Here is a 26,594-nt window from a genome sequence, read left to right on the forward strand (position 1 = left end):
AGGGAGAGACAGACAGTAAACAAACCTGGATCGGTGCTAGAGCTTCCTCTTAGAAGTATTTCACAGTGGAGCTGGTGCTTGAGCTGATATCTGACAGTGGAATAAATACTTACCAGGTAGCAAGGTACGAAAGACATTCTAGGCACAGGAAAGACCATGAGCAAAGATACTGAGATGTAAAATAGCCTGGGAAGGTTTAGGGAACTGCAAACTGTTCATTCTGGCTGGAGCTTAGGAGGTAGTGGAAGGAATAAGAGCTAAGAGTGAAGAAGCAGGCCAGGCCCAGGTCATGAAGAGACCTACGTGTGGGGCTGAGAATTGGGGATTTATCCTCTAGGAGATGATGAGGAGAGCAGCAGGATGATATGTTCAGCCTGCGTCTGAAAGTCACTCCAGTATGTGGAGGTCATCAGGACTTCCACACTGGAGCCCCAGGACTGGGACCTGATGCCCCTGGTTCTGGAGCATCATTCTCGCCTGCTGGAGCAGAGTGGCGTTTGAGGGGGAGGCCTGCCCAGAAGCCTCCTTTGCACCCCTCTGCTGGTGGTACTCAGCACACAGCCTGTCACCCATAGGAAGCAGGGAACACAGCTCAGGGGCCTGCTCACCCAGTTTCCCTGGAGGGACACTGCAGGACAGCCACTCACCCTTTACTACATGAAGAAAGCCCTCGTTTCTGTAGGATCACCTGGTTTCCAAAGCCTCTGAGAGGCCAAGCCCCCAACTACTGGCTTTAGCCTCTCCTCGTGCCCCTGGCTGCTTTCCTCCCTTCTTCCCTTCTTCCCCCTCTTTCCTTCCTCCTTGACCCTCTGCTGGCACTAGACAGCAGTGAATTCCTGGGACCACCAGCAAGAAGGCTAGTGCTTAAAGGGCCTGCCTCCCACACAGTCTGCTAAGGTCTCTGCATTTAATCTCAGCCTAGAAATCTATCTTATGGCAGAAGCAAGCTTGGGAGGAGAGGAATTTGTTTGCAGTGCTAGCCAAGGGAAGCTTTGTGTTTCTCTGCTCTGAATTTGATTTGATTATGTATGTGGACAGACTCTTAAAACTTTTCTCATGTGGTATTTAAATAAAGCCACTTCAACACCCTCCCTACTCTACCCCCAAGGCATGAGATTAGAGAAACAAGGTGTGTGTGTGTGTCTGGGGCATGCCATTTCTTTATATGATTCATAGAGGTCACTGGCCTCAAGGCCCCTCCTGTCATATTGTTCCTCTCCTGGGCCTGGGCTTCAGGTGTGATGAGACTTGTCAAAAGCAATGTGGATAGAGAGGCTTGTGCACTGGCCTGGCCACTGCGGCTGCTACCTCTTCACTTCAGCATTGTAGCAGGACCAGTTTTGCGGGAAGGAATGCAACGACTACTTTGTTTCTGCTCTGCTAGAAAAATATTCTTTGTTCCAATGATTTACAGACTCTTTTGGCTGTCTCTTATAATGAATTTAGATGTCTAGACACCTATTTTTGCCCCTTTGTTGAGGACACCTTGTCTCTGACAAGAAATGGAAAAAAGCAAAACAGGAATTCCTCAGCATAAAGAATTTGCCTTGGTGAGATTTAACTATTTGTATACATTTCTGTCTGACCCGTATTCCACTCACCCGACCACCCTGGCCGACGGAGGTGGTTTGGCCTTAGGCTTGACTGATCAGCTCACAAGTCTTGCTGAAAGATGCTACCCCTGCCCCACCGAGCTCTACTCTCCGCACCTTTGTGCCAAGAGGCTGTTGGATTGGACAGGGTGCTGGCTGAGGTACTCAGTCAGCTGTTCTTGTAGGTCCAAAGACAGTGTCTCTGAGGACCTTGAAGGCTCTGGGAAGAGTAGGCCCAGGGCTCTGGTGCAGAAGGTATAGGCCCCTGGAGTCAGGTTTGGAAACCAAAGCTCAGTCCTCATTCATTCATTCCCCAGATGGTTATTGAGCACCTATAATTTGTCAGGCACTGTGCTAGGCACTATGCCAGATGCTGGGGACACAGCAGTGAATAAAAGGGACATAACCCCTGTTCCCATGGAGCTTATAGTCTTAAGAGTGTTGAAAACTGGAGATTCACATCTGCCTGTCCTTGCCTAAACAACTGCTCGTGCCTCTGGAGCCAGGCAGGCCATATGTGTGTTTCTGTCTTCTGGTCCATGGCAGACATAGGATTGGAGTCCCAGTGACGTAAGTATTTAGAAGCTTGCCAGAGGGCATTCTGAGGGAAAAAAAAAACAAACATAAAAATAAAACAAAATGCAAAACTTTCTCCTAAATAACAGGGAAATTCAGGATCATTCTTAGATCTTAGCAAAATCAGCAGGATTCACAGAGTATAAGTAGGTAAGACAGAACATGACCATTTTCTGTTTTGTTTCCTTGAATTAGGTGAGCTCTAGAGAGAGAGAGATTTTACTGTAGTACACCATGGCTGTGTCTAAGATGCTTGGAGGGAGGGAGGGATGGATGGATGGATAGATGGATCTGGAGAAGGGCAAGAAACTGTCACAGAACCTTTTTCTAGTTTATTTCTATTATTTAGTGTCACGGTTTTGGTATGGTCAGGGAATGAGCTGTTCCCAGATAAGTGAATTTTGCAGAAGACCAAACCTACCTTTAAAACATGATGTTTATTTAACATTAACTCCATCCTCTAGTAGGTCTGTGTCAATGGACTTGAGGATACGTGGAGGAGGAAGGGTAAGCTGGGATAAAGTGAGAGAGTGGCATGGACATATATACACCACCAAACTAGTAAAATACATAGCTAGTGGGAAGCAGGCGCGTAACACAGGGAGATCAGCTTGATGCTTTGTGACCACCTAGAGGGGTGGGATAGGGAGGGGGGGAGGGAGGGAGACGCAAGAGGGAAGAGATATGGGGACATATGTATATGTATAACTGATTCACTTTGTTATAAAGCAGAAACTAACACACCATTGTAAAGCAATTATACTCCAATAAAGATGTTAAAAAAAGAACAAACATTAACAACTTGTGTTCATTTTTTTAAATATTACAGTCTCCTGTCTTCTAAAACTTAAATTATACTTAATATATATTTTTTGATGCCTTAAGAAATGAATACCTACTATAATATCAGGTACAGGAGAATTATCATGTATGTGAAGCAAATTTTTATTTTTACTTCTTTTTTTAACATCTTTATTGGAGTATAATTGCTTTACAATGGTGTGTTAGTTTCTGCTTTACAACAAAATGAATTAGTTATATATATATACATATGTTCCCATATCTCTTCCCTCTTGCGTCTCCCTCCCTCCCATCCTCCCTATCCCACCCCTCCAGGCGGTCACAAAGCACCGAGCTGATATACCTGTGCTATGCGGCTGCTTCCCGCTAGCTATCTACCTTACGTTTGGTAGTGTATATATGTCCATGCCTCTCTCTCGCTTTCTCACAGCTTACCCTTCCCCCTGCCCATATCCTCAAGTCCATTCTCTACTAGGTCTGTGTCTTTATTCCTGTCTTACCCCTAGGCTCTTCATGACATTTTGTTTTCTTAAATTCCATATATATGTGTTAGCATATGGTATTTGACTCTCTCTTTCTGACTTACTTCACTCTGTATGGCAGACTCTAGGTCTATCCACCTCATTACAAATAGCTCAATTTCGTTTCTTTCTATGGCTGAGTAATATTCCATTGTATATATGTGCCAGGTCTTCTTTATCCATTCATCTGATGATGGACACTTCGGTTGTTTCCATCACCGGGCTATTGTAAATACAGCTGCAATGAACATTTTGATACATGACTCTTTGTGAATTATGGTTTTCTCAGGGTATATGCCCAGTAGTGGGATTGCTGGGTCATATGGTAGTTCTATTTGTAGTTTTTTAAGGAACCTCCATAATGTTCTCCACAGTGGCTGTATCAATTTACATTCCCACCAACAGTGCAAGAGGGTTCCCTTTTCTCCACACCCTCTCCAGCATTTATTGTTTCTAGATTTTTTGATGATGGGCATTCTGACTGGTGTGAGATGATATCTCATTGTAGTTTTGATTTGCATTTCTCTGATGATTAGTGATGTTGAGCATTCTTTCATGTGTTTGTTGACAGTCTGTATATCTTCTTTGGAGAAATGTCTGTTTAGGTCTTCTGCCCATTTTTGGATTGGGTTGTTTGGTTTTTTTGTTATTAAGCTGCATGAGCTGCTTATAAATTTTGGAGATTAATCCTTTGTCAGTTGCTTCATTTGCAAATATTTTCTCCCATTCTGAGGGTTGTCTTTTGGTCTTGTTTATGGTTTCCTTTGCTGTGCAAAAGCTTTTAAGTTTCATTAGGTCCCATTTGTTTATTTTTGTTTTTATTTCCATTTCTCTAGGAGGTGGGTCAAAAAGGATCTTGCTGTGATTTATGTCATAGAGTGTTCTGCCTATGTTTTCTTCTAAGAGTTTTATAGTGTCTGGACTTACACTTAGGTTTTTAATCCATTTTGAGCTTATTTTTGTGTATGGTGTTAGGGAGTGATCTAATCTCATACTTTTACATGTACCTGTCCAGTTTTCCCAGCACCACTTATTGAAGAGGCTGTCCTTTCTCCACTGTACATTCCTGCCTCCTTTATCAAAGATAAGGTGACCACATGTGCGTGGGTTTATCTCTGGACTTTCTATCCTGTTCCATTGATCTTTCTGTTTTTGTGCCATACCATACTGTCTTGATTACTGTAGCTTTGTAGTATAGTCTGAAGTCAGGGAGCCTGATTCCTCCAGCTCCGTTTTTCGTTCTCAAGATTGCTTTGGCTATTCGGGGTCTTTTGTGTTTCCATACAAATTGTGAAATTTATTGTTCTAGTTCTGTGAAAAATGCCAGTGGTAGTTTGATAGGGATTGCATTGAATCTATAGATTGCTTTGGGTACTAGAGTCATTTTCACAATGTTGATTCTTCCAATCCAAGAACATGGTATATCTCTCCATCTATTTGTATCGTCTTTAATTTCTTTCATCAGTGTCTTATAATTTTCTGCATACAGGTCTTTTGTCTCCTTAGGTAGGTTTATTCCTAGATATTTTATTCTTTTTGTTGCAATGGTAAATGGGAGTGTTTTCTTGAATTCACTTTCAGATTTTTCATCATTAGTGTATAGGAATGCCAGAGATTTCTGTGCATTAATTTTGTATCCTGCTACTTTACCAAATTCATTGATTAGCTCTAGTAGTTTTGTGGTAGCATCTTTAGGATTCTCTGTGTATAGTACAGTATCATGTCATCTGCCAACAGTGACAGCTTTACTTCTTCTTTTCCGATTTGGATTCCTTTTATTTCCTTTTCTTCTCTGATTGCTGTGGCTAAAACTTCCAAAACTATGTTGAATAATAGTGGTGAGAGTGGGCAACCTTGTCTTGTTCCTGATCTTAGTGGAAATGCTTTCAGTTTTTCACCATTGAGGATGATGTTGGCTGTGGTCTTTCATATATGGCCTTTATTATGTTGAGGAAAGTTCCCTCTATGTCTACTTTCTGCAGGGTTTTTATCATAAATGGGTGTTGAATTTTGTCGAAAGCTTTCTCTGTATCTATTGAGATTTTCATATGGTTTTTCTCCTTCAGTTTGTTAATATGGTGTATCACGTTGATTTATTTGCATATATTGAAGAATCCTTGCATTCCTGGAATAAACCCCACTTGATCATGGTGTATGATCCGTTTAATATGCTGTTGGATTCTGTTTGCTAGTATTTTGTTGAGGATTTTTGCATCCATGTTCATCAGTGATATTGGCCTGTATTTTTCTTTCTTTGTGACATCCTTGTCTGGTTTTGGTATCAGGGTGATGGTGGCCTCGTAGAATGAGTTTGGGAGTGTTCCTCCCTCTGCTATATTTTGGAAGAGTTGGAGAAGGATAGGTGTTAGCTCTTCTCTAAATGTTTGATAGGATTCGCCTGTAAAGCCATCTGGTCCTGGGCTTTTGTTTGTTGGAAGATTTTTAATCACAGTTTCAATTTCAGTGCTTGTGATTGGTCTGTTCATATTTTCTGTTTCTTCCTGATTCAGCCTTGGCATGTTGTGCATTTCTAAGAATTTGTCCATTTCTTCCAGGTTGTCCAATTTATTGGCATATAATTGCTTGTAGTAATCTCTCATGATCTTTTGTATTTCTGCAGTGTCAGTTGTTACTTCTCCTTTTTCATTTCTAATTTTATTGATTTGAGTCTTCTCGCTTTTTTTCTTGATGAGTCTGGCTAATGGTTTATCACTTTTGTTTATCTTCTCAAAGAACCAGCTTTTAGTTTTATTGATCTTTGCTATCGCTTCCTTCATTTCTTTTTCATTTATTTCTGATCTGATTTTTATCATTTCTTTCCTTCTGCTAACTTTGGGGTTTGTTTGTTCTTCTTTCTCTAATTGCTTTAGGTGCACGGTTAGGTTGTTTATTCGAGATGTTTCCTGTTTCTTAAGGTGGGCTTGTATTGCTAGAAACTTCCCTCTTAGAACTGCTTTTGCTGCATCCCATAGGTTTTGGGTCGTCGTGTCTCCATTGTCATTTGTTTCTAGGTATTTTTAAATTTCCTCCTTGATTTCTTCAGTGATCACTTCGTTATTAAGTAGTGTATTGTTTAGCCTCCATGTGTTTGTATTTTTTACAGATCTTTTCCTGTAATTGATATCTAGTCTCATGGCATTGTGGTCGGAAAAGATACTTGATACAATTTCGATTTTCTTAAATTTACCAAGGCTTGATTTGTGACCCAAGATATGCTCTATCCTGGAGAATGTTCCATGAGCACTAGAGAAAAATGTGTATTCTGTTGTTTTTGGATGGAATGTTCTATAAATATCAATTAAGTCCATCCTGTTTAATGTATCATTTAAAGCTTGTGTTTCCTTATTTATTTTCATTTTGGATGATCTGTCCATTGGTGAAAGTGGGGCGTTAAAGTCCCCTACTATGAATGTGTTACTGTCGATTTCCCCTTCTATGGCTGTTAGTATTTGCCTTATGTATTGAGGTGCTCCTATGTTGGGTGCATAAATATTTACAATTGTTATATCTTCTTGGATTGATCCCTTGATTATTATGTAGTGTCCTTCTTTGTCTCTTCTAATAGTCTTTATTTTAAAATCTATTTTGTCTGTTACAAGAATTGCTACTCCAGCTTTCTTTTGGTTTCCATTTGCATGGAATATCTTTTTCCATCCCCTTACTTTCAGTCTGTATGTGTCTCTAGGTCTGAAGTGGGTCTCTTGTAGACAGCAAATATATGGGTCTTGTTTTTGTATCCATTCAGCCATTCTGTGTCTTTTGGTGGGAGCATTTAGTCCATTTACATTTAAGGTAATTTTCGATATGTATGTTCCTATTCCCATTTTCTTAATTGTTTTGGGTTCGTTATTGTAGGTCTTTTCCTTGTCTTGTGTTTCTTGCCTAGAGAAGTTCCTTTAGCATTTGTTGTAAAACTGGTTTGGTGGTGCTGAATTCTCTCAGCTTTTGCTTGTCTGTAAAGGTTTTAATTTCTCCATCAAATCTGAATGAGATCCTTGCTGGGTAGAGTAATCTTCGTTTCAGGTTTTTCTCCTTCATCACTTTAAATATATTCTGCCAGTCCCTTCTGGCTTGCAGAGATTCTGCTGAAAGATCAGCTGTTAACCTTATGGGGATTCCTTTGTGTGTTATTTGTTGATTTTCCCTTGCTGCTTTTAATATGCTTTCTTTGTGTTTAATTTTTGACAGTTTGATTAATATGTGTCTTGGCGTATTTCTCCTTGGATTTATCCCGTATGGGACTCTCTGTGCTTCCTGGACTTGATTAACTATTTCCTTTCCCATATTAGGGAAGTTTTCAACTATAATCTCTTCATATATTTTCTCAGTCCCTTTCTTTTTCTCTTCTTCTTCTGGAACCCCTATAATTCGAACGTTGGTGTGTTTAATGTTGTCCCAGAGGTCTCTGAGACTGTCCTCACTTCTTTTCATTCTTTTTTCTTTATTCTGCTCTGCAGTAGTTATTTCCACTATTTTATCTTCCAGGTCACTTATCCGTTCTTCTGCCTCAGTTATTCTGCTATTGATCCCATCTAGAGTTTTTTTCATTTCATTTATTGTGTTGTTCATCATTGTTTGTTTCAGCTTTAGTTCTTCTAGGTCCTTGTTAAATGTTTTTTGCATTTTCTCTATTCTATTTCCAAGATTTTGAATCATCTTTACTATTATTATTCTGAATTCTTTTTCAGGTAGACTGCCTATTTTCTCTTCATTTGTTAGGTCTGGTGGGTTTTTATCTTGCTCCTTCATCTGCTGTGTGTTTTTGTGTCTTTTCATTTCGCTTATCTTACTGTGTTTGGGGTCTCCTTTTTGCAGGCTGCAGGTTCGTAGGTCTCGTTGTTTTTGGTGTCTGTCCCCAGTGGCTAAGGTTGGTTCATTGGGTTGTGTAGGCTTCCTGGTGGAGGGGACTAGTGCCTGTGTTCTGGTGGATGAGGCTGGATCTTGTCTTCCTGGTGGGCAGGTCCACGTCTGGTGGTGTGTTTTGGGGTATCTGTGGACTTTTGATTTTAGGCAGCCTCTCTGCTAATGGTTGGGGTTGTGTTCCTGTCTTGCTAGTTGTTTGGCATAGGATGTTCAGCACTGTGGCTTGCTGGCCGTTGAGTGAAGCTGGGTGCTGGTGTTGAGATGGAGATCTCTGGGAAATTTTTGGCGTTTGATATTATGTGGAGCTGGGAAGCCTCTTGTGGACCAGTGTCCTGACGTTGGCTCTCCCACCTCAGAGGCACAGCACTGACTCCTGGCTGCAGCACCAGGAGCTTTTCATCCACACAGCTCAGAATAAAAGGGAGAAAAAGTAGAAAGAAACAATTAGTAGAAGTAGAAAGAAAGAAAGGAGGGAGGAAAGGAGGGAGGGAGGGAGGGAGGAAGGAAGGAAGGGAGAAAGGAGGGAAGGAAGGAAAAAAGAAAGAAAGAAGATAAAGTAAAATAAAGTAAGATAAAACAATAAAGTTATTAAAATAAAAAAATTATTATTAAGAGAAAAAAAAACAATGGATGGATAGAGCCCTAGGACAAATGGTGGAAGCAAAGCTATACAGACAAAATCTCACATAGAAGCACACACATACACACCCACAAAAAGAGGAAAAGGGGAAAAAATCATAAATCTTGCTCTCAAAGTCCACCTCCTCAATTTGTGATGATTCGTTGTCTAAAGGAGGGAAGGAAGGAAAGAAAGAGCGAAGATAAAGTAAAATAAAATAAAGTTATTAAAATAAAAAGTAATTATTAAGAAAAAAATTTTTAAAAAACGGACTGATAGAACCTTCGGACAAATGGTGGAAGCAAAGCTATACAGACAAAATCTCACACAGAAGTATACACATACACACTCACAAAATGTGGAAAAGGGGAAAAAAATCATAAATGTTGCTCTCAAAGTCCACCTTCTTAATTTGGGATGATTCGTTGTCTATTCAGGTATTCCACAGATGCAGCGTACATCAGATTGATTGTGGAGCTTTAATCCACTGCTTCTGAGGCTGCTGGGAGAGATTTCCCTTTCTCTTCTTTGTTCTCACAGCTCCCAGGGGCTCAGCTTTGGATTTGGCCCCACCTCTGCGTGTAGGTCGCAGGAGGGCATCTGTTCTTTGCTCAGACAGGATGGGGTTAAAGGAGCCGCTGATTCGGGGGCTCTGGCTCACTCAGGCCAGGGGGAGGGAGGGGCACGGAGTGCGGGGCGAGCCTGTGGCGGCAGAGGCCGGCGTGACGTTACAGCAGCATGAGGCGTGCCGTGCGTTCTCCTGGGGAAGTTGTCCCTGGATCCCGGGACCCTGGCAGTGGCGGGCTGCACAGGCTCCCCAGAAGGAGGGTGTGGATAGTGACCTGTGCTCGGACACAGGCTTCTTGGTGGCGGCAGCAGCAGCCTTAGCGTCTCATGCCCGTCTCTGGGGTCCGCGCTTTTAGCCGCGGCTCGCGCCCGTCTCTGGAGCTCCTTTAAGCAGCGTTCTTAATCCCTTCTCCTTGCGCACCAGGAAACAAAGAGGGAAGAAAAAGTCTCTTGCCTCTTCGGCAGGTCCAGACTTTTCCCCGGACTCCCTCCCGGCCAGCCGTGGCGCACTAACCCCCTGCAGGCTGTGTTCACGCCGCCAACCCCAGTCCTCTCCCTGCGTCTGACCGAAGCCCGAGCCTCAGCTCCCAGCCCCACCCACCCCGGCGGGGGAGCAGACAAGCCTCTCGGGCTGGTGAGTGCTGGTCGGCACCGATCCTCTATGTGGGTATCTCTCCACTTTGCCCCCCGCATCTGTGTTACTGTGCTCTCCACCGCCGTGTTACTGTGCTCTCCACCGCGGCTCCGAGGCTTTCCCCCTCCGCCACCCGCAGTCTCCGCCCACAAAGGGGCTTCCTAGTGTGTGGAAACCTTTCCCCCTTCACAGCTCCCACCCACTGGTGCAGGTCCCGTCCCTATCCTTTTGTCTCTGTTTACTCTCTTTTCTTTTGCCCTACCCAGGTACGTGGGGGGTTTCTTGCCTTTTGGGAGGTCTGAGGTCTTCTGCCAGCGTTCAGTAGGTATTCTGTAGGAGTTGTTCCACGTGTAGATGTATTTCTGGTGTTTCTGTGGGGAGGAAGGTGATCTTCACGTCTTACTCTTCCGCCATCTTCCCGGAAGCCTCTCTGTGAAGCAAATTTTTAAAGTGTAGAGTACTAAGAAAAGGTAATGGGTTATAATATGATATTTTACTACAGTACATTAATGCACTCAAGACCAACTATTTATATACTAAATGGTTCCAGGCAACTTTTTGAATTCTTATTTATTCTTGAAATAATTTTAGTTCCCACCCATCACTTACTCGTGTCCGCAGATGCTTCTTCCTGTTGTCAGTTTATCTATCTCCAGCAGTCTCCTAATTTGCTGATTCCAATCCACTTTGTTAAACTTGCTTCTGAAATGTGAATTGGTAGACTGAGTTGGAGCTTGCAGAACTTTGCTGTGAATAATTGACATCAGTTTTGTGGAAAGACTGGGCACTCTATGAGGGCAAGGGTGTGTCTGACTCATTCACTACCCCGCTCCCCGAGCCTAACACAGCACTTGGCCAGAGTAGATGCTCAGTAGATTTTTGATGAATGAACTGATTTGTCTGCTCAGCGGTCTGCCTGCTCACTTCCTGGTTCTTGGCTGCATTCCAGGTGGTCACAGTTGGAGGAAGGGGGCCTACTGGGTGAGGAGAATCAGGCTGTTTTCCATTTACATAACATGATAGAGTCTCCATAGGCCTTCCTAGCCACTCTCCTTGGGATCTTTGAAGTGAATACAGCAGTTGTCATTTCACAGGTGTGAAATCTGCAAACTCGCCCCAGGCCGACTGCATTTCTAGACCAGACTTGGAACTACTCAATAGCCTACCTCCACTTTCCTTTTTTTCTTCTTTAAATTTAACTGTTGGGAAAAACTATTCAGGCCATACCAAGGATTAACATTATAAATATATTATAGATGATAGCAGTTGTTTCAAAAATGTAAGACCAGATTTGCAGGCACTCAAAACCCAGAAGGCAGCTGACTACATAACCATCACAAGAGGGCCCTCATTTCGGAGTCACATGTTCCAACAGTTCACTCCTGAGAATCTAGCCCCATTGCCAACCATTCCTCTCTTTCAAGTTCTTAGGTCTGATCATTTGAGACAAGCCCTTAGCAAAGCACAGCCCATAGCGGAGAACTGGTTATTTGATACCTAGCCAAACAGAATATAGGGTTTTGAAGAAAGGCCTTTTGTGTTGGTTTAATCTGTATATGTCAATTGGTTTAGTCTGTTTAGAATGACAGTATGTCATCCTCATCTTCATCTGGGCTGGCAAAGTTGTGCGAGAAGCTGGCTGGCAGCCAGTCATTGGAATGAGCTCAGGTGACAGAGAGCCCCTCTGCCTAGTAAGGGACAGCATCATGAGTGTCTGATAGCCCTGGACAGGCCTGAGCGGTGAGAGAAAAGCCAGCAGTCAGTCGTAAGAGTTTTCCAGGCCCAGCTCCATAAGTGACTGGCTGGCGGACCTGCGACAAGTCTTTCAAACTTTCTGAGCGTTAGATCTCTTCTTATAAAAGAGTATAGTCATCCCTGTCTGCCCACTTCACAGGGTGTTTAGAGACTCAGACAATGTAGGGAAAGGGGCTTTATAGACTGTTGAGTAATGTCTCCGCCAGTGACAGGCTTTCTGTTGTGTTGGGTATTGCTGAGGTTCTGGCAACGTGATATCCTAGAAGATATTGGATTCTTTCATATCAAGTGAGAGACCAGTGTCACCCACCACCCACAAAGGAGGAGGATTTTTTCCAGACCTCTCTTTATAACCAGGCCAGGGAGCCCTGAGTTTGTGCCTAGGATGCTGAGGATCTCAAGCCCAACTTCCTTCTAGAATAGGAGACAGAGCATCACAAAATCCATTCTTTAGGGATGTCTTAGTTCGGGCTGCAATAACAAAGTTCCATAGACTGGGTAGCTTATAAACAATAGAAATTTGTTTCTCACAGTTCTGGAAGCTGGAAGTCCAAGGTCAGGGTGCTAGCCTGTTCAGGTTCTGGGGAGGGCCCTCTTCCAGGTTACAGACTACCAACTTCTCATCATATCCTCACATGGCAGAAAGAAGACTAGAGAGCCCTCTGGGGTCTCTTTTATAAGGGTATTAATCCCATTCATGAGGGCTCCACCCTCGTGATCTAATCACCTCCCAAAGGCCCCCACCTCCTGATGCCATCACATGAGGGTTAGGATTTCAACATAAGAATTGTTGTGGGCTTCCCTGGTGGCGCAGTGGTTGAGAGTCCGCCTGCCGATGCAGGGGACACGGGTTCGTGCCCCAGTCTGGGAAGATCCCACATGCCGCGGAGCGGCTGCGCCCGTGAGCCATGGCCACTGAGCCTGCACGTCCAGAGCCTGTTGCTCTGCAACAGGAGAGGCCACAACAGTGAGAGGCCCATGTACCGCAAAAAAAAAAAAAAAAGAATTGGAGTGGGGGGGATGCAAACATTCAGTCTATGACAAGGGACTAGCTATGGAGACTTAAGGCAACATGATGTGGAGACCATTGAGGCCCCTGAGTCAGAAAACGGCATCTGTACCTCATGAGAAGAGATTGTGGTATGATTCTCCCCCAAGGTAAGGCACAGAAGAATTTGTTAAGTAGGGACCCTCTGTCACTTTGATTCATTCATTCCAGTAACTTTGATGTGCCTAGCCCTGTAACAGAGCAATGGAGGACAGAAGAGTAAAAGATACAGTTCCTGCCCTTCTGGAACTAGGAATTAAGCTACACACACAACCCTTGTCTTTGGGTTGAAAAGGAGAGGCATTCTCAGGCTGTGCTACCTGGGAAGACTTCCTGGGCTTAAGGATTTCCTCAAGTGCTTGGAGGGAAGCTCCTCCTGGGTCTGAATCAGGAGGCCACAACACCAGCCTATTAGCTTTGGCCCTTCCTGCTCTGTCTTCAGATTGACAAGTCTAGCACAACAGGCTCAAAACACACACACCACACACACACACACACACACACAGAGAGTAAGCTAAGACTGTTTCTCTGTACCACTACCTGCATTTCTTGGATCGTGCTTATGCTAGGATTTTCTTTTCAGAGCCTTCAGAATGCACTTCCTACCCCACCACCACGAGATCCTAGCTGCATCCCCAGCACTGTTTGCATAGCTGTCTCCTGTGCAGACAGGGCCAGGGAGAGGCCGCCACAATGGCTTCCCAGGTGGCATGAAGCTTGCTGATGAGTCCCAGCCAGAGCAGGGCCTGCTGCTGCCAGATGCCCTGTTCCAATGAGCAGCCCTTATGGAGAGATGGGGGTGGGATGATGGAAAGCATTCATTAGGCCTAAAGCTGGGAGGGGACTTCTGGTCCTGCAAGTGTAGGGAAGCCAGATCCGGCAGGAGAAGACTCAGAGCAGCAGAGCTGGTGAGCTAACCAAACGCTCATAACTAACATTGTTTTTTATTAATGCATTGTGGTCACAGACACTGTCTCATTTAATCCTCATGTAAACCCTGAAGGCTGCCATCTACCTCTATTTTATTGAAAGAACACTGAGGCTCAAACTGGTTAACTGATCAGAGCCAGGCCTAGAGCCCAGGGCTACCTAACACCAAGCACCCTTGAGCCTGCAGATTCACGGCTTATGCCCACTGAGAGACAACTGACCCAGTCACTTCTAAAATCCACCTGGTTAGTGAGGGTAGCCTGCTAATGAAACTTTATTCTGGCCAGGGGTGATGAGGAATCAGACCTGAGCTATGGATTGAATTGTATCCCCCCAAAATTCATATGCTAACCCCCAATGTGACTGTACTTGGAGATAGGGCTTTTAAGAGTTAATTAAGGTTAAACGAGGTCATGAGGGTGGGGTCCTAATGTGATAGGATTGGTGGCCTTATAAGAAGAGGAAGAGAGAGATCTCTCTTTCCATGTGCACTCACTAAGGAAAGGCCACATGAGGACACACTGAGGTGTCAAGTCTGCAAACCAGGAAGAGAGCACTCACCAGAACCCAACCATGCTGCACTCTGATCTCAGACTTCCAGGCTCCTGAACTGTTCAAAAATAAATTTCTGTCATTTAAGACACCTAGTCTATAGTATTTTGTAATGGCAGCCTGAGCAGACAAAGACAGGCTGGTTATTGAACCTAGGCGTTTCTTCTCTCCACCTAAAATTCCTCCACCTACAATTCTCGGTGCTCAAATCTGATCTAGCCTTAAAGGTCCAGCCCACCTTCTCAGTGCAGCCTTTCTCGCCTAAGGAAGGAGGTGAGGGGTCCCCTAGTACCTTATCCTTCCCTCTCTGATGACCCAGGCTCCTTTGCATCATTTTCTACTCTGGACATACTTCATCTCCCTGAGAGCTAAAACTTGATTCCTGTCCATGTCCCCGACAGCATTTGGCACACAGGAGGCACTCAGCAAACGTCCTCTGAATTTAGAGCTCTCTTCTGGCTCTCTCACTCAGTGCACCCAGATTATGCTTCACTTGGTAGGAAGTACAAAGATTGGAGCCAGAAGGCTTAGTGGGTAGTCAGGGATCAACAGATGAAAGAATCAACGTGTCCACTTGTCTACTCCAGATTCCTTTTATTTTTATTTTTTTTCCCAGATCCCTTTTTAATGCCAGCATTCAGATTCTCTTGGCCCTCTTTCCACAGGCTATAGCACACGTTGGCAGCATGCAACTTTCCTTTTTCTAAAGCCCCTTCTTCCCAGAATTGTTGATAGTTCCAAAAAGAAAAGGAAGTGAGGGTCTCTCTCCCACTTCCTCTCTTACCCTCTCCCTACTCCCTCCCCCAACCCCTTGCCAATGATACCAAAGAAAAAGCTGGTGAATGCCAGGGCATTTGGGTAAAAGGTGTCTTTCTTCAGTGACTGAGGAATTAGGCCCACTGGCCTTTGCTTCGAAGACCAAAGGAGAATTCTCTCCAGAGAATGATTGATAGAGACTGAATCCAAGAAGGCCTCGAAGTGCTAAAAACATAAGAGAGATCTTATGTTCTACTACAGTCAAGTAGTTTCTGTGACTTGTCTTAAATTCAAAATGCAAGAATCTAATTTTCAGTGAGAAAGAGTGTATTAAAGACCCAGAACCCTTGGTCGTGTTCTCTTTCTTTATTTGTATGCTGGCGACACAGGTTAAGTTCACTTCGTGAAAAATCAAGCTATTAACTTAATGGGTGTGTGTGTTATACTTCAATGAAAAGTATACTTTTTAAAAAATTAAAACCCAAAGCAACTGAGCTATTTGCTTAGGTCACACAACTAGTTGGTGACTAGAGTGAAGGCAGGAACTCAGATCTCCTAGTTCTTCTTAAGTTAGTACCTATTTTAGAATCACACCTAAGAGCAAGAGGCAAGTTCAGTTTCAGTCTCTTTTGATCTGAATGTTGCTAGAAATTCCCTTGGTTTCCTTGGAGCCCTACTCTGCATCTGAAAATGGACATCATGTTTGAGAGGAGGTTTCTCATTACTACTGAGGCCACACCAGCTCCCTACCTACGGTCTCTGATGACTGTAACCACCAAAGAAATCTACAGGCAGGTCACATCCTTCCCTTGGTGCAGTACTCTGGAAAGGGGCTCTGTGAAAAGCTTCTTTATATTTGTGTTGGCCTGTGTGTCCTGAAAGGAAGGGCAGGTGGCCTGGCCAGGTTCAAGCTAGTACCACCTTAGGCCTTATTGGCAACCCTTTATCTGGACAAAGGTGACAGACCAGCAGTTATTGATTTAGTTGCAGCTCCATGAGGAAGGCGTATAGAGAGACATATTTACTTCATATTGTATGTCTGAGATTTCTCTTATGTACGTTTCTTTCATTCAGCAAGAACTTCATGTCCCGTGATGACACTCTATTGACTTTCTACTGATTTTGGAAAGCTTAAGTAGTCCAAGGTGACATTTGACCTACCCCCTAAGGCCTGGGAGTGAGTGGATGAAATAAAACTGAATGATGCCTTCATCCCCTAATCTGTCAAAAGCCCCTCAGGAAACTCTCTCCTGGTACCCAAGGCCCTGAGCATTGAGGTCAGGCTGTTTGCATCCCAGCCTTGCTTCCCTGCCCCTACAGGAAGTGTAGCCTAATTCAGATGACTGTTTAGCTGTGCTCATGACATCAAACTGCCATTGCTCTGTGCCAAGAGCCCACCTGAATTATCCAGGAGTCTCGCCAGCTGAGTCTCAGTGCTACAGGTTGGCCACTTCCGGGGTCTCCTAATCCTGTCTCCCCACAACGTCTGAAGTGTGATTTGAGGGACAGTGACAACTACATGTCCTACTCTGGCTCACAGTCAAGCCAAGGGGTGTGGCTCTCACGGACTGGACCCCTTACCTATAATCTGGTTGAGTCCTGTCATAGTCAGTCCTGTGGGTAGAACTCATTACCCCACGGTAACCAAACTGCCTGCCTCCATTTTAATTGATTAAAATGTCTGACATTTTAATGACATTTAATTTAATTGATTAAAATGTCTTCTGCAGTCTCAGGACTTAAAGGTAGTGGCCTCTGGCAGGTCATCTCACTACACTGCTGGTGACCTCTGTAAACTCACTTTTTCAACAGGCAACTGATAGCCAGCCCTGTTCCCAGAGGGGACTGACCCCCAAGGGGCTCTGCCTCACCCCAGCGAGAGTCAGGAGTCCAGGTGGAATAAGTTATGGTTAAGCTCTCATGTTCTGGGCTAATTTACCAGGAACCAGGAGTTGTCATCTTTGAGTTAACATTGTGCCTGTGCTAGCCAGACTGTCCAGTTTAATGTCTTTTCAATCAGTGAGTCTTCCAATAATAGCATTTTAACAGTGAAGTTCCAAAGAAAAAACTTGTTCTTAATTTTTGTCCAAAGGGAGAAAAGAGACTTCTAATAATGGTGTCATTATAAATTCTAAAGTGATGATCATTTGGCTGTGCTACAAAATTTGTGGCTAATAATTAAAATAAAGATTTAAGCAAATGCTTTATCAATAAAGTGGATGATAGGGCATATTTTTCTCAGCCAGTGTCAGAAATGGCAGCATATAGCCATGTGCTGAATTGTCACACTGCAAGTCTTTAAAATTCCTGCTGGATTGGAAGGTATTAACAAGTCCCTATCAACATTCTCTAAAGGTTTTTGATGTCATTTTAGCTATTGAACTAAAATATGTGAACTATTACTTTGTTGATTTTCTTCTTAAACCAAACTGCATTATCATCTGAGAGTGTGTTCTTAAAGTATTGTTAAAAGTACTTTGAAAACTTGTAAATCCCTGTAATTTATGTTTCTCCTTCCTCTGCTGTTTCATTCTGTCCTTCTGGTTTTAATTTGAATGCAGTCCTGTCTGGGTGTGTACCTGTAAAGCTGTGTTTTTCCAAGTACAATTTACGGTCTTGACCTTAGATTTTACAGTGTTCCTAACCTTCCGTGAGCTTCCTCCTATACCAAGAAGTGGGCTTTGGGTCACCCAGCTCTTTTATATTAGAACAGTCTAATCAAGGTTACTTGAAACAGATCTGATTTTGACATTTCTTAGTTTATCATGTAGGCCTAGGGAGTAAGTTAGGAGGGCTTCCCTGCAAGCCCATTAATTGCATTGCCCCATTTCTTAAAATGTACACAGTTGTAAACCTAGACTGCTTCAAGACAACAGTCTCATTTATCTAAACAATTCTCCTTTTAGACTCAGTGGCACTGATGGAAACATAGATAAGCTGTATGGATCGGAGGAAGGAACTTTTGGAGCCTGTGTTTGCTGAAACTGTCCCCATTCCCTTTACAATCCCCTTTTCTTTCCAAGGGTTTGTCTGCATACAGAATACTATCTGTGTTCAATATATTCCGTGAGCTAGGTTAGTGGGCAGGACTATAGGAAAGGGTATCTTTCCTGTGAGTGAGCTCTTTGCAGGTTTTAAGGAATATGGCTGTTTTGCTTTAAGGGGAAGAGTGAAGGGTGGGGCACTCTGTTAAAGCAGTGTGTATCCCAAACCCATTTCACAGACACCCTCTCTCCATGATAAATGCGTGATTCCTCGTGGATTATAAGAATTTTTAAATGGGTGCAGAACTTTTGGAATCTTTTCCCTTAAGTTAGGAAATGAGATTTCTTTCTTTTCTGCTCCTTTCAAATATCACTTAAGTTAAGCTCTGGTAAGGAGTTTAGGAGTCTTTTTCTTTCCTCCTTACACTTATTCAGCATGTTCTCCATGGTTCTCACTGGCACTACTGGCTGGGGAAGGGGGACACAGGGCAGGCAGCCCGGGGCTTTTTGGCAGCTGACCTGGGGTTCCTCCTCTGTTTCAGGTCATCGTGCAGTCCGGCCGCCACCCCACGGTGCTGCAGAAGCTTTGCCAGTTGCCCTTCCAGTATTTCAGTGACCCACGGCTGATCAAAGTGCTGTTCCCTTCACTTATCGCTGCTTGTTACAACAATCTTCAGAACAAGATCATTCTGGAGCAGGAGATGAGCTGTGTTCTACTGGCCACGTTCATTCAGGTACCTTCTGTGTTATGCCTAATTCTCTGGCTCTGTGTGTAAGCTAATGCAATTGAAAAGTAAAAGCGAACCAGCTGTTTATTCTTGCCATCCACGCTACCTTTTAAAAATTTCACATATTTCTGTGCTTGAAATTAATTTCTAAAATATCATGATAGTAAAACTGGGGTTTGGGTGTTGTATCATTTCTACTTGGAGGATTTCAAGAAAAGGGTATTTTTCCAGTTAATGAAATGGTAAGCCTGCACTAAGGAAGTGTTTTTTAAAAGACTTCTTTAAGGCTTTAACTGTTAATTCATCTTGCTTTTTGTCTATTTATAGGGAAAAGATAATGATTGCTGAAGAAAGATCAATTAAAATGTCAGTTTATTTGTAAATTTTTAAATAAATATTTAAAGTAAATTTTTAAATAAATACACACAGCCTGTGTGTGTATAATAAAAATCTGTTATGTTGCTTTTTCTTAAATCTAAAACTTTTAAGTATGGCCTTATATTTTTCTGATCCAGTTAAATTCTGTAGGACTGGAATCAGAATCTTCCATTTTCCTTCAAATGTTCCACCCTAAAACCAATCTGTTTTTGTTCCATTATGCACATGTGATTAATAGACAGTGTTTTCTGTTCATAATAATGAAACAGAAAGCAGAGCTCTGTATTGTTATTGTTCCTTATTCTGGCTAATATACGAATATCACTTTTGAAAGGGTGTTACTGTGCCCAGCTGGCTGGGATGGCTAAAGAGTCCCCCAAGCCGCCTTCACCTTAGATGGCAATCAGTGGTTTACATTTCTTAAACTATCCTCTATTAGATGATCAGTTAATAAACATACTAGATCAATTGTTTAGAAATGTTTTATTTTCAGCTTAATTGTTCTGTTTGAGTCTGGATTCCAATTTCTGAAAATTTTTTCAAAGATATTCAGATCTATAGGTAGGGTACAGATTTTTCAAAGAACATCTTGTGATTAATAATTAAAATCTTAATGAATTTTCATATAAACATAATTAACATTTAGGATTCTTCAGATATTCTTACAGCCTTAGGCTTAAATTTAAACAGAAAATATGTTACAGAGAATTTTAAGACTGTGATCTTAAAATTCATTCTTTCTTTCATTCACTAATTTTTTAGTGCCCTCGGTGTGCTGGGCACTGCTCTAGGCACTGAAAATACAGCAGCAAATAACACAGATACAAATTCCCTCCTTTAAAGGTCTTTCATTAGAATGGGGGGAGTCAAAACAAAAAACAAATAAATAAGTAAAATAAATAGCCTGTCAGATGGTTCTAAGCGCTGTGGAGAAAAGTAAGGCAAGAAAGGGGGACAGGGACTGCCAGGGAGGTGATATGCAGTTTTTCATGGCATGAGCAGAGAGGCCTCAACCAGGACAGTGATTGTTGAACCAAGAGAGTGATTGTTGAGCAAAGACAATTTTGCATCTGTACCAACTTAGTCCCTTACATTTTCAACTGCTTGGAAAACAATTTATAAAACTATAAATGGTATCAGAATCTAAAGTAAGGATCATATATATTATTTTCATCTGGTGTTGATCTCGGAGTACTTCTAATTCAACTCTCCTCCATTACAGTTAACACACAATTAAATGTAATTTAATGTAAATGTAACACATTTAACATACATTTTATTTTAGCACACAGATTTTATAAATACTACAGAAATTTCTTATAATGCTTATTTGGGATAGCACTTTAGATTGCTGGAGTTAAATCAAGTTTGGTTTTTTTCTATAAATAACTGTGCTCAAGGGAATGAAAATACATTGGATTTTAGTTTATAAAATGGTTCTTCAAGGTCCCCTGTGTTAGATGATTAATAGTTACTAGAAAATTATATTTAAAATAAGAGCTAGTAGTTTGTCCTAGGTTCCTGAAACTTTACATATTATAGATGACATTTTTCATGTTCCATCTAAGAGTAAAATTACTAGACTTTAAGATTTAGCTGCAGAATGGATGGACCTAAAGAGTATTATGCTACATGAAATAAGTCAGACAGAGAAAGGCAATTTTACCATATGGTTTCACTTATATGTGGAATATAAAAAACAAGCAAACATAACAAAACAGAAACAGACTCATAGATACAGAGAACACACTGGTGGTTGGGAAAGAGGCATGGGGAGGTAGGAGGTGGGCAAAATAGGTGAAGAGAATTGAGAGGTACAGACTTGCAACTATAAAATAAATGTCATGGGAACATAATGTACAGCATAGGAAATACAGTGAATAATATAATAACTTTGTATGGTGACAGATGATAACTAGACATATCGTGGTGACCATTTTGGAATGTATATGAATACAGAATCACTATGATGCACACCTGAAACTAATATGATACTGTATGTCAATTATACTTCAATTTAAAAAAAGATATACCTGCAGAATACGTTAAGGGCTTTTATAGTTGTGCTTTTTAAAATGTTAAAAATCTATCAATATTTTAAGACAGTATTTGGCTAAAGAATTCAGTTTGTTAGATATAAAACAAAGTTGTACTTTCCACAGGAGGCAACAACCTGGCCCCTGGTGATACTTAGCAAGATTTGAGTCATCATTATTTAATTTAAACGTATGAGAACCTGAATTACATAATGTCAGTTTCTTCAGCTTTTATATTTGGGCTCCAAACTATTCATGCAAAAATAGTTGCCTCAGGGTGTGGAGAAAAGGGAACCCTCTTACACTGTTGGTGGGAATGTAAATTGGTGCAGCCACTATGGAGAACAGTATGGAGGTTCCTTAAAAAACTAAAAATAGAACTACCATTCGACCCAGCAGTCCCACTACTGGGCATATACCCTGAGAAAACCACAATTCAAAAAGAGACATGTACCACAATGTTCATTGCAGCACTATTTACAATAACCAGGACATGGAACCAACCTAAGTGTCCATTGAAAGATGAATGGGTAAAGAAGATGTGGCACATATATACAATGGAATATTACTCAGCCATAAAAAGAAACGAAAATGAGTTACTTGTAGTAGGGTGGATGGACCTAGAGCCTGTCATACAGAGTGAAGGAGGTCAGAAAGAGAAAAACAATACCGTATGCTAACACATATATATGGAATCTAAAGAAAAAAATGGTTCTGATGAACCTAGGGGCAGGACAGGAATAAAGATGGAGACATAGAGAATGGACTTGAGGACACAGGGAGGGGGAAGGGTAAGCTGGGACAAAGTGAGAGAGTAGCATTGACATATATACACTACCAAATGTAATATAGATAGCTAGTGGGAAGCAGCTGCATAACACAGGGAGATCAGCTCAGTGCTTTGTGACCACCTAGAGCGGGGGATAGGGAGGGTGGGAGGGAGGCGCAAGAGGGAGGGGTTATGGGCATATATGTATACGTACAGCTGATACACTTTGTTATACAGCAGAAATTAACACAACACTGTAAAGCAATCATACTCCAGTAAAGATGTTAAAAAAGGGCTTCCCTGGTGGCGCAGTGGTTGAGAGTCCGCCTGCCGATGCAGGGGACACGGGTTCATGCCCCAGTCCGGGAAGATCCCACATGCTGCGGAGCAGCTGGGCCCGTGAGCCATGGCTGCTGGGCCTGTGCGTCCGGAGCCTGTGCTCCGCAACAGGAGAGGCCACAACAGTGAGAGGCCCGCGTACCGCAAAAAAAAAAAAAAAATATTGAAAGATGTTAAAAAAAAAAAAAAAAAAGATGTTAAAAAAAAATAGTTGCCTCAGAATTCAGAAGCATTTTTAAAGCCACGCTCAGCAAAATTCTCTGCCGAAGCATTGGTATTAAAAAAACACTTTTCTCGTTTCACACAGGATTTTGCACAGACTCCAGGTCAGGCAGATACCCAGTCTTATCAGCCCAAAGGTACGTCTCTATTGAAATTAAATGTCATGTGTTTGTTAGCTGGACATTTCTCACTCAACCCTCTGAAAATGTTAGAGAAATCAGTTTATTACATCACCTAAAATATTTGAGATTCGGATACCAAATATATTTCAGGGAATAAAGAAATTGATTTTGTCATCAAGCATGAGTACAATCAGAATATACAGAGAAATCTATGGAAGTAAAAGAAAACCACAAAACGTCTTTATGTAATTTATACTCACCTCATGCAAGGTATAATAAATGGCGAATAATTACTAAAGAGCTACTTTGCAATACAAGAGACAATCAGATCATTAATATTGGCCTACATTATCACATAAATGCTGAAATCACATACATTTGGTTCCATGTTCAGAATAAAATCGTCATTGGTAGTAGCCCATACATCCCCCTAAATTCAAGTACTTGAATTTTTTATTGAAAATAAAAGTGTAAAATTGTTCTACATGATGAAAAAGCCATAAGATGAGCACAGCACAGTTCAGGGGCCAAAAGATTTACAAGGTTTTTTTTCCCTATAGCATTCCTGCTGAGGTGAGTCCTGTGATCAGAGCTGAGATGTAGAATTTTAAAGTGCATATTTACTTTTTGAAATATTCTGCTACCCACACTGTAATTGAGAAGTACAAGTTGCTCTTTGTCTGGCTCTCGTGACAGCATCTCTGATTAATGAGACCCTAATCCAGATTTTCCCCAATTCTTCCATTAGTTTGATAGTCTTTAAAGTGGCCAGAGGGCTACTCCCAGCAAAACCCTATGGGGCACCCATTCAGTAGCCCTTCCTTGGGAGAAGGGGAGGTCACCCTGGGGTGTGTGTGTCTGTCTGTCTGTCTCACACACACACATTATTTATAGTGGGCAGGTGTTGAAAAGTACGTAAAAGAGAATATAACTAAAACTGTAACAATATGAAAAAATGAAAAAATGTCATGTTTTATTGATTCAGGCACTCAGAGAAGTAAATAGAAAGCTATGCCCCTTTTTAGAAATTCAAGTCAACATCATAGTTGGTACCATTTGTCTAAGCCTGCATGAGTGTGCAAGTTCACTTCTGCCCTGACTCAGTGACAGCATTTTTTTTTTAAGCTGTTGGAGGCTAGAAAGAAATCAGCATAATTTGTTACTATACCTTATAAAACAATGTTTTAAATTTTGAATTTATGAAAATGCCTAGGAAAATATTCTACTGTATTTTTTTAATTTATTTTTTAATTGTACAGCAATTCTTTTCCCAGTAAGAAGTATAGACATTCTTTTTTTCTTCCTCTTTCTCCTGACGTAAGGATGAGTCACAATTTGCTGCCTATCTGGCAGGCGAAGTCCCAGGGGCTGACTCTGTCTGCTTGGTTTCAACCTTCTTTCCTTTTCCAAGGGACCATCTTCTCTGGCTTTCATGCTTTCCCCAATGTGGATTTACTATGGGTTAATCCACAAACCAACAAATAGGGAACTGTTCTCTGCTTTGCTTAGAAAAAGTCATCACTCTACTGGTGACAGCTCATAATATGCTTACTTGATTTTAAAAAATGATGATGCCACACTAAGTTGCCAGTTTGCACCTTGGACATCTGTTCCCCTTTTGCTTAGATTAAATCCCCCCAAAATGTTTCAAGATGTTTCAAGATGTTGAGTTCATTGCCCAGGTGAACCTCTAAGTTCTAAGTGTAAAGCAGCTCCTGGCAGCACCACATTCTTATTGCTGAGGAAGAATTCTGTTTTTCAAATACTCGCTGCTAGATGACTGGCTGGCCAGGAGATCGTTTGTTTCAAGAGCCAGTAAGGCTCCTGACAGTTCCCTCTGCTTTGTTAGGTGACTGAGTGCCAGATTGGAGCATTTTTAAAGTTATGTTTAAACTAAAATCATGTTTTAGATTAAATAGACTATTTTAGAAAATAACTGTAAAGTTTACATACAGATTTAGCCTTTCAAGGCTAACTTAAGGATGGAATACATGACTGTCACTTTATTTTGTTTACCATACTTATTTACTTATTTTCTTACTCCAGAGTCCAAAAACAATGTTTTTCACAATGTTTTACATAGGGGTTAATGTCTGAATAGGTTAGAAGCATGAAATAGATTGTGATTAAAATATATATTATATATTTTATACTATAATAGATATAGATCAGTTACCTTTACTTAAATTTGCATCATGATTTACTTGAAGAGTAAGTCTCCATTTTGTACTCAGATATCAAAATAATTTTCATTTCTTACATTTTGAAGAATTTAACTCTTTTTAATTTTACTCTTCTTATTTTTCTCTCTCAGGAAAATGCCTTGGTTCCCAAGACTATCTTGAGCTGGCTAACAGATTTCCTCAGCAGGCCTGGGAAGAAGCTCGACAGTTTTTCTTAAAAAAAGAGAAAAAATAAATGTTTTGGTTGGTTGTATATTTGAGTACCCTCATTAATATTTTAAACTGATCAGACATTCTAACTGTTCCTTAAGAAGTTCATTTTCACATGTTTATACTCTGTAGATATGGTATATACTTTGCACTATTTATAAAGACTGTAGATACTTTAATGTTCTTTCTAATTCTGCAAGTTGAGTTTATTTCATTTATGCACAATATTTTGGAGTTTGGTAACTTACATCCTATGATAATATATACTTTGCATTTGTAATGTGGGTAAAATTAGACATAAAATTAGCAAGTCTGTTTCGTTCTTGTAATAAAATAACTTATTCTGTTTGCAGTGATGACTTTTCTTGTTAAAGCAATACAAATCTGAAAGAAAAACGTTAATTCCAACTCTGGAAGTATCTTAATTAAAGACTTACTAAAAGTTAACCTGCTCTAAATTTCCCTTTTATAGGTTTGAGTAAAAGATGTTTATAACAGTTTTACATTCTAATTACATAATATGTTTTGGGGGCTATTTGAAATGAATTTAAAGCATTATATTCGTTGGTCTGCTTAAACTTTCCTAGCGGCCAATACTGAGAGTCTCCTATAGAAATATCATCGCTGAACTGAAATTCTCCAGAATAAAAATTAGGGATCCAAAAAGATCAACCATAGTGAATCACCCTAAAGTATTTTCTCAAATAACTGCAATGAAAACCGAAGTAAAAATAAAACAGACGGTCACAAGGGCTTTGAATTGAAGTTTTCAACTCCTGTGCACGGCTCACAGCTGAACGGGAGGAGTGTCTGCCAGGAGATGTTGACCTTTTCATATCTTGTTCTCATCGGTTCTCCACCTTAAGCCAACGGTCAGTGCTAAGCCGGTCACTGAGTGACATTGGTAATAATTTCTGTCAGATAAGGATCAAACATTACCAAGAAGAAAGATCTGGTCGGGGGGGGGGGAAATGGTTTTAATAGTATCAGATTCAAGACTGGGGGCGGAGGGGACTGGAAAATACAGAAGTTTCATCGGATTGTTGAAAGCAAATTTAGCTACCTAATGTTCAGGACACTTCTTTTTGGAGCCTCACAAGGCTGCCGAGTTTTGTATATGCTGTTTTTACTCCTTTGCAAACAGAAAATAAAGAGATCCAATTTCAAACGAAAATAAGAAAAAGCGAACGCATCCCAGTGCGCTCTGTACTTCCGCCGCCCGGGACCTGGCGTCTTCCGCGCTCGGGCTGCGGGGTCGAAGCCCGGCTGGGCTCGGGGCGGGGACGGCGGCTCCGAGGCCAGTGGGACCGACTCTCGGGAAGTCCCTGCCGCCTCGGCGGAGCCCGCTCCCAGGGCTCGGCGGCGACTCGGCCCGGGGCGCAGGACCCAGGACCCCGGACCCTCCCCGC

The 26,594-nt window shown here is 41.7% G+C and overlaps 1 protein-coding gene across 1 annotated transcript in view; it reads left to right on the plus strand.

The window, feature by feature from the left end:
* SCAPER (S-phase cyclin A associated protein in the ER) overlaps window positions 1–25,395 on the plus strand; it is a 459,896-nt gene extending 434,501 nt beyond the window's left edge. The window contains 3 exon segments of the mRNA XM_029238862.1: window positions 18,741–18,932; window positions 22,756–22,807; window positions 25,107–25,395. Coding sequence (XP_029094695.1) covers window positions 18,741–18,932; window positions 22,756–22,807; window positions 25,107–25,210 — 348 coding nt within the window. The 3' untranslated portion in view covers window positions 25,211–25,395.
* The last annotated feature ends 1,199 nt before the right edge of the window (window positions 25,396–26,594 follow it).

The sequence above is a fragment of the Monodon monoceros genome, unplaced genomic scaffold (genome assembly GCF_005190385.1).
Source record: "Monodon monoceros isolate NGI ecotype Baffin Bay Population unplaced genomic scaffold, NGI_Narwhal_1 Super_Scaffold_21, whole genome shotgun sequence".
Classification (NCBI taxonomy): domain Eukaryota; kingdom Metazoa; phylum Chordata; class Mammalia; order Artiodactyla; family Monodontidae; genus Monodon; species Monodon monoceros.